Source organism: Sprattus sprattus, assembly GCF_963457725.1.
Source record: "Sprattus sprattus genome assembly, chromosome: 2".
Taxonomy (NCBI): Eukaryota; Metazoa; Chordata; class Actinopteri; order Clupeiformes; family Clupeidae; genus Sprattus; species Sprattus sprattus.
In genome coordinates, this window is record NC_137921.1 from 18,214,069 (window position 1) to 18,226,128 (window position 12,060).

General features: G+C 41.4%; 1 protein-coding gene across 2 annotated transcripts in view; it reads left to right on the top strand.

Moving 5' to 3' along the window:
* Positions 1 to 12,060, top strand: part of phip (PHIP subunit of CUL4-Ring ligase complex) — a 59,055-nt gene that overhangs the window by 5,416 nt on the left and 41,579 nt on the right. For both annotated transcript variants that reach the window (XM_080833613.1, XM_080833614.1), the window contains exons 5-7: positions 892 to 1,042; positions 1,381 to 1,479; positions 4,585 to 4,745. In XM_080833613.1, the coding sequence (XP_080689739.1) occupies positions 892 to 1,042; positions 1,381 to 1,479; positions 4,585 to 4,745 (411 nt within the window). The remainder of the gene's footprint in view (positions 1 to 891; positions 1,043 to 1,380; positions 1,480 to 4,584; positions 4,746 to 12,060) is intronic.

The window sequence follows — 12,060 nt, forward strand, 5'->3', positions numbered from 1 at the left end:
ATTTTCTTGTATTAGAAAAAACATCATATAAGTTAGGTAATAAATCATAATAGAATTTGGGCAATAATGGAAAAAGGAAATAAACAAATACAATAAAAGCTAGATACCAGTGTAAATGCAGAACTGGATTGAGATAAAATATTGTTTAATTATTATTTAGGCTGTGCCATCAAGTTTAATGCATAAAACTATCATGACATTGCTTAGACATCATAATGCCCTGCCCTACCATCGACCCTGAACACACACCCAGGTAAAAAAAAAAAAACACACACACACATTCTTTTATTGCATGCTTTCATTTTTTTTATTAGACCCTCTGTTTTTATTACTTTCCAAGATGGTTCTGTATTCAGACATTCAAGGCATCAGATCACACAGATACTCTGATGGAAAGCCTCATTATGTTTCCTGTCAACACTGAGATAGTTCAATTTAGACAACTTTCTGGAGGAAGTCACACATTATTTTAATGAGATCCATTGGTGCCAACTCTTTTTTTCAAATCAGTGGAATTGTTTGTGTACAGGCTTGGGGAGCTATTGTCTGATTTTCCAAATAGCTGAAGTAAAATCCTCTAAATTAATCATTTGTATTCAATGGGTACAAAAGGAGTTTTGATAATATTGGTCATAAAGGGGGTGTGTGGTAGTATATGTTGGTGTATTTGCATGAAAAATATAATAGTGCCTGTATGTAAACATGTTAGGCATTACTATTGTACTGAATGTTTGCGTGTGAGATAGAGAGAGAATGATAACTTGCCCCTAAATGTACATGTGTTAGAAACAATGATCATGAACCTGTGTGTGTGTGTGTGTGTGTGTGTGTGTGTGTGTGTGTGTGTGTGTGTGTGTGTGTGTGTGTGTGTGTGTGTGTGTGTGTGTCCAGGTAAAGTTGTACAGCCACATCACCCCAGAGCACCTGTTGCGTGTGTGTGAGCGGGTCGGGCCTCTGCTTGAGAGGGAGGTGCCAGCCAGTGCACCTGGGGTACAGTCTCTACTGGGAGCAGGACGACAGTCTCTACTGCGCACCAACAAGAGTGAGTCACTCACAAACACACACACACACACACACACACACACACACAAACACAAACACAAACACACACACCCACACGCACACGCACACGCACCCACACCCACACCCACACACACACACACACACACACACAGACATCACACACACACACACACACACACACACACACACACACACTCTCTAACAGATGTGTACAGTGCAGTACAACACTTACTCTCACACTCAATTACAGACAACACACATGGACATCACACTCACCCACACACTCCCTCTTCTATTTCTGCCCATTTCTGCCCTTGTGTTCCTCCCTGCATGTTGTATCTGTGTTTTTGTTTACAGGCTGTAAGCACGTGGTATGGAAGGGTTCCGCCCTCGCCGCCCTGCATTGTGGCAGGCCCCCAGAGCCGCCCGTCATCTATGGGAGCCCGCCCAACATTGGTACGTGAGCTTTGATTGGTGCAGCTCCTCAGCTAGAAATGAATGCAAGGTTGAATGCACTGTCAGACAGCCATTCTATATTCTGAATGAGAGTTAAACGCTTCTAGTGATGCTGTATATCTTTTCTGTGAGGAAAACACGGTTACATTGCCAGCGATATGAATGTGACGGTAAAATAAGGTTCATATCTGGTAGGGCTGGGTATTGGCACAGATGCCTCGATTTGATTAGATTCTAATTTAGCAGCAGGACTATTTGATCCAATCAGATTTGATTAGATTCTGATTTGATATTGATAGGAATGCGATATGAAAGACTTTATTGCAGCTTTCTATATTTAGAGAGATGTTAGGAGGGATTCCTGGTGGAAATTCTGGCCCTCTTTCAAGTTTGCCATTGTATCAAATGGAAAGCTAGACAAATGCATGGCAAACTGGTAAGAGCACACCCCAGTGAGGTACCTATGTCTTCTCGATCATCAGTGAATTATGTGTCCATGAGTAACACGTGTTCCTGTAGCTCTTATCTTAATGCTCTAGGAGGGTTCAGGCTTTGGGCTCTGTAACATTGAGACGAATTGTATTGTTTTGGCGCTATATAAATAAAATTGAGTTGAGCTCTTAACCCTGGTGTTATAATTGAAGAAAAGAGGAGAAAAGGGACGTATCGTGATTGTTTTTATCAGAATAAGTCGGAACACTTACATACAGTGCTGAGAAACAGGACTGTCCTGGGAAAAACAGGATGTCTGGTCGCCCTAATTTAAAGGGACACACACATTTCACTGGAAACAAATTGGAGAAATAAGCCCAAGGCCCGAAGGCTCACATAGGTTTAGTTGCTTTATCAGGGAAATAATGGATGTAACTTCAGGTTTCTTTTACAAATTGATATCAAATTGGAGAAAGAAATAAATACTTAAAAAAGCTATTCATCAATAAAATGACATGTTTTGTGTGAGGATGAAAATGTAATGTATCCTATTATAATGTTCATAAGATAATAAGAGGAATAAGTAAGAGGACAGCTTGATAACATAACTGATGCTGCTGCTTAGTTCACATTAACCTTTCCCCCAGATCGTTTGTTTGTGTGTGTGTGTGTGTGTGTGTGTGTGTGTGTGTGTGTGTGTGTGTGTGTGTGTGTGTGTGTGTGTGTGTGTGTGTGTGTGTGTGTGTGTGTGTGTGTGTGTGTGTGTGTGTGTGTGTGTGTGTGTGTGTGTGTGTGTGTGTGTGTGTGTGTGTGTGTTAATTATGATGGTTATGTTTGTGTTTTCTAAGGGTCCACTGGTTTATCTTCATAGAGGGTTGATGCTGCTAATGGGTTTACTTGTCTAAGAGATTGATCACGTGTATTTGAGGCAGATAAGGCAATGGGTGTCGAGACAAGTGACACCCAAGAGATGTTGATTTGGTTCGTTTCTTACAGCATATCTCGATCAATTTGCATATTTTCTATTCTGTTATTTAAGTCCATGTGTTTGTTAGTTCAGATATATGCACGAGGCCTTAACCACAACAAGGGCATAAAGACATTTAGGGAACAGGTATAAAGGGCATCACAAAACAGTGGTTAAGCTGGAGGAGCAGTCCTGACAGGAAGCGCTACATAATATGATATTATCATCAAAGTCTGTCTGATCTCTAGTATGGGCTCTTTTAACTGGTCATTATTGGTCTAGACTCGTCAGGTGTGTGTGTGTGTGTGTGTGTGTGTGTGTGTGTGTGTGTGTGTGTGTGTGTGTGTGTGTGTGTGTGTGTGTGTGTGTGTGTGTGTGTGTGTGTGTGTGTGTGTGTGTGTGTGTGTGTGTGTGTGTGTGTGTGTGTGTGTGTGTGTGTGTGTGTGTGTGTGTGTGTGTGTGTGTGTGTGTGTGTGTGTGTGTGTGTGTGTGTGTGTGTGTGTGTGTGTGTGTGTGTGTGCTTGTGCGTGTGTATGCACTGTACCATATACAATTGTGTTACAACCATGCCATACATTTGTTTTATGTCGGTATTTTGAGAAAATCAATGGCCAGTCAGTAGGCAACTGATTACATGTGTGAGAAAGAGCTTAGATATGTTGGAGAGAATAAGGGACTTGAGGAAGAGAGAGAGAGTGGAAGGGGGGGGGGGGGGTGTAGCGTGTGAGTGAATAAAATGAGTGAATCAGGTCTGTGACATCAGGTCTGGCTGTTAGTGCAACCATAGAGTGAGTCATGCTGCTTCACTGTGCTTCTCCTCCATGTGAAATCTTCCAGGGCCCCTCTGTTAAGGAGACAAAGGGACTGTTACTGTTCTGTCCCCCACTTTGTAGTATATTTAAATGTATCCAAAGCGACTTACAAGGATGTATACTCATTTTACATTTACACTGATGGCACACTGGAGCATCAGGAGCATTTGGGGGTTCAGTGTCTTACTCAGGGACGCTTCGACAGGGAATCAACCAGCAACCTTCTGATGACTAAACAGCTTCTCTATCTACTGTACCACTGTAACACACAAGACCCCTTTCACATACAGTACTAAAAAACTCTGTTTTATGTATGTATGCAATCGTGATTCCTACATGTTTTTTTTTCAGCAGTGGTGATTGGCTATTGAAGTGTCGATGTTTCTGCCAATAAGAGAACAGTATAGACGTTATGAAAGACGTTAAATGGATTTATATTTCTCAGCGAGCTAATTAGTAAAAATGCCGATACAGAGAGAAGGGAAAATGATGAACTTCATGAACAGGATTGATAATCATCCGACTCTTAATGTAAACAGTTTGTCTTTTGTAGTGTGTGTGGTGCGTGCTTTTTCAGTTTGTGTTTTTGTGTGCGTGTGTGTGAGAGAGAGTGATATCTGCCTTTTGAGGTGTGTGTGCGCATGTGTGTGTGGGTTGAGTTCTTGTCAAACACTCTGTGTTAGTACCTTAGAAAATCAGTGATATATTTAGCTTCATCTGTATTTGTGCAGAGGTTTAATTTTTCACCAGGGAAATGTAAGCTGCCCTCTGAAATTGATGCTACTTTCTCTCTCTCTCTTCCTCTCTCTCTCTCTCTGTCTCTCTCTCTCTCTTTTTCTTCTGTGTTCTGTGCGCTCAATGTGCCTCTGTGTGTGTGTATGTGCGTATGTGTAGTGGAGACGTCCTTCAGCCGGCGTTTGAACGGCACGTACCGACTTGGCCAGCTGGTGCCCACAGCCGTGTACCAGCATATGAAGATGCACAAGAGGATTCTGGGACACCTATCTTCTGTCTACTGTGTGGCGTTTGACCGTACCGGCCGACGCATCTTCACGGTAAGAAAAGCCTCCTTGTGTGTGTGTGAGTGTCTGTGTGTGGTGTGTACACAGGTTTTGTGTGATTGTGTGTGGTGTGCATACGTAGCTCTGTGTGATTGTGTGCTTGTGTGTGTGTGTGTGTGTGTGTGTGTGTGTGTGTGTGTGTGTGTGTGTGTGTGTGTGTGTGTGTGTGTGCGTGCGCGCACATGTTTGTGTGTGTGTGTGGGTATTGTGCATTTGTGGGTGTAGGTATTTTGGGGTTGTTTCTGTTAAGAGTTATGGACAGTGGTGTGTGGTGTGTGTGTGTGTGTGTGTGTGTGTGTGTGTCTTGCCAATGTTCATGCAGTGAGAGCATCCTTAATTGGCTGACAAAAGCAGCATTCAAAATAATTAAAAATAAAAATAATTGCTTTTCGCGCTTTGTGTGTGTGTGTGTGTGTGTGTGTGTGTGTGTGTGTGTGTGTGTGTGTGTGTGTGTGTGTGTGTGGGGGGGGGGGGGGGGGGGGGGGGGGGGGGGGCTCTGCTGCAAGACTGCTTTTATCTGTGTTTGTACGGTATGTGTTTGTCTGGGTTGATTAGAGGCAGAGATGGAAATGCATAGGGAGGGGCGAATATATCGAGAGGGGGAGATAGAAAGAGACTAAGAGATGTGGAGAGAGAGAAAGAGGGAGATAGAAAGAGATGTGGAGAGAGAGTGATAGAGAAAGAGAAAGAAAGAGGGAAGTGGAAAGAGATATGGGGAGAGAGATGGAAAGAAACTAAGAGATGTGGAGAGATAGACAGCGGGGGACGGAAAGAGATGTAGGGAGAGAGAGCTAGACAGAGAAATGTGGAGAGAGGGACAAACAGGGAATTGGAAAGAGAGAGAGTGGGAGATGAGATGAAAAGAGGGAGCTAGAGAGAGAGAGAGATGTGGAGAGTGAGTGTATGTTGTGTGTATTCCCAGCAGAGCTGTGAGTGCATGAGTCACACTGTTGACACTGTTGATCTTTTTAGGATTGATCAGAACTGCCCTGATAGTCCCTCAGCCCAGGGCTCAGAACACAGGAAAAACTCCCCGAGAAACCCATCTGTCTTACATTCTGCCCACACACACGGAATCTGTGTATGTGTGTGTGTTTGAGAGAGACACACAGAGAGTTAGTTTCAGACCAGCCACTTTGTAGTGGTCCTACCCTACCCCCACGTGTGTGTGTGTGTGTGTGTGTGTGTGTGTGTGTGTGTGTGTGTGTGTGTGTGTGTGTGTGTGTGTGTGTGTGTGTGTGTGTGTGTGTGTGTGTGTGTGTGTGTGGGAGTGTGGGAGAGAGATAACTGCAAATACTTGTTTAGGTAATTTTCACTAAATAGCCTGATGAACTCTTTCTGATGGGCATGTTTTTACGAACAGGCTGTACACCTTTGTTACATAAACTATATATTTATGTTTTACGAGGTGTAATTAGGGCTGCTGCAATTTTTTCCCTCAGTGACACTGGCGTAACTCATTAGTTACAGATATTGGTTGTAGTGGAGATTTGAAGGATGCATGTTTGGATATGTGCTGTGACTAACACAAGGCTGTAACAGCATGAAATCTGAACCATGCTTTTCTGTGGAACAACTTCCATCCAAAACATCCTGTGGCTAAAGCAGCCTGGCAAACTAAACAACAGCATTACGTATGGTAATTGAATACATCACTGACAGTTGGGCTAGATGGGTTAACTGTGCCACATGAAAAGGTTTACTGTCATCAAAAATGAAAATATGTAAAATAGAGAAAAGATAATATTTTTGCTATTCCTAATTCATTTTGTTCTGGTTTTATGCATTTTTTTTATGTTTTTATGCATTGCTCTTCATTTTGTCAGATCCAGAAAAAAATGCAAACAAATGCAGTGAAAAGCGTCACGATAAATAAACAAAAAGCAAAGATGGAACTAGAATATTGGGAAACCCCCTCTTTTAATAATGCCTTCACAACCACATTACTGATGTAAGTATAGGAACATATTGTGTTTATTGATTTCTGAAAATAGAATTTACCCTTTTGCCTGCCATTTAGTGGCGCTATGGGGCAAAACACTACACACAGTTGACCAAAGTAAATGCCCTCTATGACAGAATGCTGTTAATATTGGCTGAGAATGTCTGCCATATCAGTGAGTCTGGCTTTTTATGGTCAGAGTGTAGGGAAGCATTAGCCCCATAGACCTAGGTTGGAGGCCAGGTGAGGTGATTGCATTCTCCCTTTCACCATCGTAGCTTAAATAGCCAAAGCAAGGAGAAGTATTGAAACATATTATTTATCTCTGTGCAACATTTCATCATAAGGGCTGAATGACGAAATGATGTTTCGATTTCTGTCATGAAGTTCATGGTTGATTTTCTCCAAGGGTGATTTTCTTATGTGATACCTGAAACATTTTCACGAATTCCTCCGGATTGGCTGCACCAAATTTAACAAATTATTTTAAAATGTCATTAATTGTAGATTTAGAATGTTCACGCAACATCAGGAAGTGAACGGAAGGACCGGGCAGCAAACACAAATTAATGTGTGGTGTCAGTCCGGTTGGTCAAAAAATAAAAAGTTGTTTTATTGAATATTCTAAATCTTCAATTAATGAAATTTAAACATAATTTGTTAAATTTGGTGCAGCCAATCCAGAGGAGTTCATGAAAATGTTTCAGGTATTTTCAGGAAGAAAATCACCCTTGGAGAAAATCAACCGTGAACTTCATGTCATGTGTAAATTGAAGTCAGTGCACATAAATTGATTCATCATGTCATTCAACCCTTATGATGAAATGTTGCACAGAGATAAATGACAACCACATCAGTAAAATATAAAAAAAAATCATTTCCACTGCTTAATGTTTGGGCAATTTCTTTAAATGTAAATTGATCTGTCGAAGCGCTATGTTACCCACTCAGGGACAGATATTGAATTCAAATTCTATTTCACTGTAACGGCTCCTGACGGTCCGAATGTTTCCATGAATGTGCTTATATTAATACACCTGGACTTCTTCAGACCCTAGTCTCATATTAATACACCTGGACTACCTTAAACCCTAATCTTATATTAATACACCTGGACTACCTTAAACCCTAATCTTATATTAATACACCTGGACTTCTTCAGACCCTAGTCTCATATTAATACACCTTGACTTCTTCAGACCCTAGTCTCATATTAATACACCTGGACTTCTTCAGGCTCTAGTCTCATATTAATACACCTGGACTTCTTCAGACCCTAGTCTCATATTAATACATCTGGACTTCTTCAGACCCTAGTCTCATATTAATACACCTGGACTTCTTCAGACCCTAGTCAAAGTGAGTAAACACCAAATATATGTATCTATTTAACTATTTAGATGTTTTCATTTTTTAATTGTACGGGTGTTACCTCTGCCAGTCACCAATGTGAGAAAGTTGAGATTAATTTTGGTGTTAAACAGTGCATGTTTAGTTAACCAGACAGTAGTATAACGAGTCCAGTCACGTCTGTAATTCATTCGCCTACAATTTGTAAGTTTTGATACAGTTTCACAGACAATTACCCCACCTGCTAAGTTATATATTTTTGATTTTGAAATAAATATCTGGTTTCGCTCAAGGCACTTGTATTGCTGTTTATTTTAGGCAGTATGGTTTAGTCTTTTAGTATAATATCTGCAAACAAAACTAAAGCAATCTGGTGATTGCAGTGCTGTATTTACCTAACAACCAATTCATTTAAGAATTGTAATATTCCCTTGGGTTTCTAAAATGTTCTGGAATCAGCAGCCGTGTTCTAGAAGTGTCAATAGGGTTAAACTCTGTAATTTTACTCTATTTTAATCAGTCTGTGATGATGTTGAATCAGAGCTGAAGGAGCTTTCTCAAAGAGAGGCCTTTTTAATTTTATATATTAATATAATTTTTCATTTACATGATTTTCATCAGTGTATTATCAAACAGAGAGGGAAATCCTGTCTTTGCATAAGGTATTATTTTGATCACAGTGCTTTGGACATCTCACCTGTGGCTCTGACATTAAGCCCGAAATACCAGTACATATTGTGTTTTGGTATTCTGTCTAAAAATACTGGGATATGGTTTTGGTCCATACTGCCCAGCGCTGCATGTGATACAAAATTGTCCAATCCCCGGGAAGAATGTAGGTACCTGGTGATGTTATGTGTTAAGTATTTGTATACCTCTAAACAGCTCTCCCATTGGCTCAAATCTTGTTCTCTCCACATTTGAGGTTAATATTCATGAGGAGCTCTTGCAGAGGTAAATGGCTACACCAGACATGACGTGGTCAGACCCAGGAAGACTGATGGTTTTGCTCGGACAAAACAAACAGAAATAAATATTCATGCCCTTGACTAAACTTAACCGTGTACACATTTATTGACCTACAAAGGCAATTTTGCAGCAAAATATTTTGGTGACTGATAGGTTAGAGATTAAGGAATGTATTTTGAATGAAAACTTGGACATTGGACTGATTTTGTCATGACACATCCCATTAATGCATATGCCTTCAACCCTCAGGCGTATACCACAAAAACGAATAAATAAAATAATAATGATAATAATAATAAAAAAATAAACAAGTTGCATAACAAACAGTTATGTTTGGGAACACTCTTTTAATGATGTCTTCCAAATCATATTAGAAACAACATCACGCAGTGAAATCAAGACCAAAGAGAAAGCAACAAACCTAGAGCCCAGACAGTAGTTCAAAGTGCCATCCGTGATTCTGATCCAGAACACTTCTGGCAGTCCGTTCAGTGTGTGCGCTGAGAATCGGGGACTCCGTCCTTATCATGATATGACAGAGATGCCAGAGCCCTCTGATAGAAAGGCAGGTGAGCAGAGCACAGTAGAGGAAGGAGAGGACAGTAGAGGAGAGAGAGGAGAGGAGAGTAGTCTCTCTGCCTGCTATCACATCTCTCACCTGGCCCAGGTGAACTTCGTTAATCAATCACACATCAATTAGAAGAGACTGTGCCTGTGCAGAGCCTTAGAAGACGACAGGGTGTAGAACACACGCATGCACGCATCTTTAGGATGACCTGGCTTGCATGTTCTGTGTCTGTGTCTGTGAGTTTGTGTGTCCTAAAAGTCCTGTGGCTGTGTGTTTTGTAGCAGTTGTGGAGTGTGTGTGTGTGTGTGTGTGTGTGTGTGTGTGTGTGTGTGTGTGTGTGTGTGTGTGTGTGTGTGTGTGTGTGTGTGTGTGTGTGTGTGTGTGTGTGTGTGTGTGTGCGTGTGCGTGTTTCAGGCTTTGTCTGATGCAATATGTCTATTGGAGAATACTCCATTTTCCAAACACCAGCTTTTTTTAAATCACCAGAAATGGCCGAATAGTCAGGATTAGTGTCTTTCTCTCTCCCTCTCCTCTTTCGCTCACTCTCTCTCTCTCCCTCCCTCTGTCCTTCTTTCTCTCTTACCCTGCTTATCCCCACATTTCTGCCTGCTGTCACGTAGAGATGCTGTCGCTCTGTCTTTTTTCTGCTTCTTTTTCTGCTTCTTCTGTCTCTGTCAGTCTTTTTTTCTTTTCCTTTCTCTTCTCTCTCATTCCCTTTTCCCTTCTCTCTCTCTCTCTCTCTCTCTCTCTCTCTCTCTCTCTCTCTCTCTCTCTCTCTCTCGGGAGGAGGAGGACGGTAGGGGTGGAGGCTTGCATTTCTGTCATAGCATAGTGTTTCCTTTTTAGTGTTGGCTGTATGCCAAAAATGTAAATCGCCCTCTTTCCTTACCCCCCCCCCCCCCCCTTCTCCCTTCTCCCTTTCGTCTCTTGCTCCCTCACTACTTCAAGACAGCTTAATGAGTACAAGTCTGTATTTCTGAGCATGTGTGTGTGTGTGTATTTTAGGTTGTATCATTATATGTTTGAGCTACATTTTGCAGTTAAATGTCACATGTATTTGTGTCTAACCTTAAGTGTGTGTGTTTGGTGCATGAACACATGCTTCATCCTGTTTGTAAAGGCATGTGCACACACACATTCACATGCTAAAATGGGGTTGTTGTATTGTCACTGTACACACGCCAAAGTTGTAGATGCACAAGAAACTGGATCCATAGATGGAACCTATTGACCCTCTTTCTGTGGAAACTGACCCGTGTGTGATATCTGAGTGTTCACTGGCAATCTGTATTCTGTGGGGGAATGCTTGATTGTGTGTGTGCATGTGTGTGTGTGTGTACAGATTCTTTAGTTCTGAAAGCCAGGGCTCTTCAGCATGGACTAATCACCCACACTGTTTTTGAGCTGTGTGTGTGTGTGTGTGTGTGTGTGTATGTGTGTGTGTATGTGTGTGTGTGTGTGTGTGTGTGTGTGTGTGTGTGTGTGTGTGTGTGTGTGTGCTTAACAGCAACACCCTGGTATGTGCTGTGAGGCCTTATCTGGAGATGATGTTTTGGTAATTCAGCTCAGTTTCCACGCTAACACAATTGAGGAAAAAAAGCACCCTCCCCAATCTCCATCACCCTCTAACCAATCAGCATCAAATATGAGCTCTTTAATAGAATTTGGCGAGATCCCTGCAGGCGCTGGGTAATGAAGTTCGTCTCACTGTCATCCTATGTCACCCACACCAAGGGTTGCAGTTCAGTTCTGTTTAAACACACTAGTGAGGACCTTTTAATCAATGTTTCCACACCAAGATCAGGCACACAGAGCTGAACACTTATCTGTTTGAGTCGAAAAAGAAATAAGCCTGTGAGTGGGCAATAGTCAATAGCGAAGGTCTAGCATGAATTTAACAGAACATCTTCAGCAAAACCAACAGAGCCTGACAGCAGGTGTCTACATGCCTGAATGTTTGGGGCTTTTTCCTATTTGGAAGATAAAGTGTTAAAGAAAAGATATGAAAAGTGATGGATGGATTGATGCATGATTGATAGAAAGTAGGGATGGACTGATACCACTTTTTTCAGACCGAGTAGAGTGCCTACTTTTGTGTACCTGGTGATACCAAGTTCCAATATGAGTACATAATAAGGCAGTATTTGTACCATAATGATAACAGTTATCATCAAAATGCAATGAATTTGAAGTCAGGTTTTATTTTCATCAGATGCGCTCTAGTTGTGAAAATTGAAATAAAACCAAATAATATACCCTATCTTTTTTTTTTACATCCTGAGACCAGCTGAAATATATATTAGGGAGGGCTTTAATGCACACCATTATGTAACTAAGAAGAAAAATTGTTGTTCTGTTGGGAAAGATGTGGCCTTGCAAACCATGTCCTTTTAGTTCTGGTAAGCTTTATTTTACCTTAACCTTTTGACCTTATGTGAGGTTAGTAGGTTAGTATGACCAGGAATGCCACTTAGGGGTTG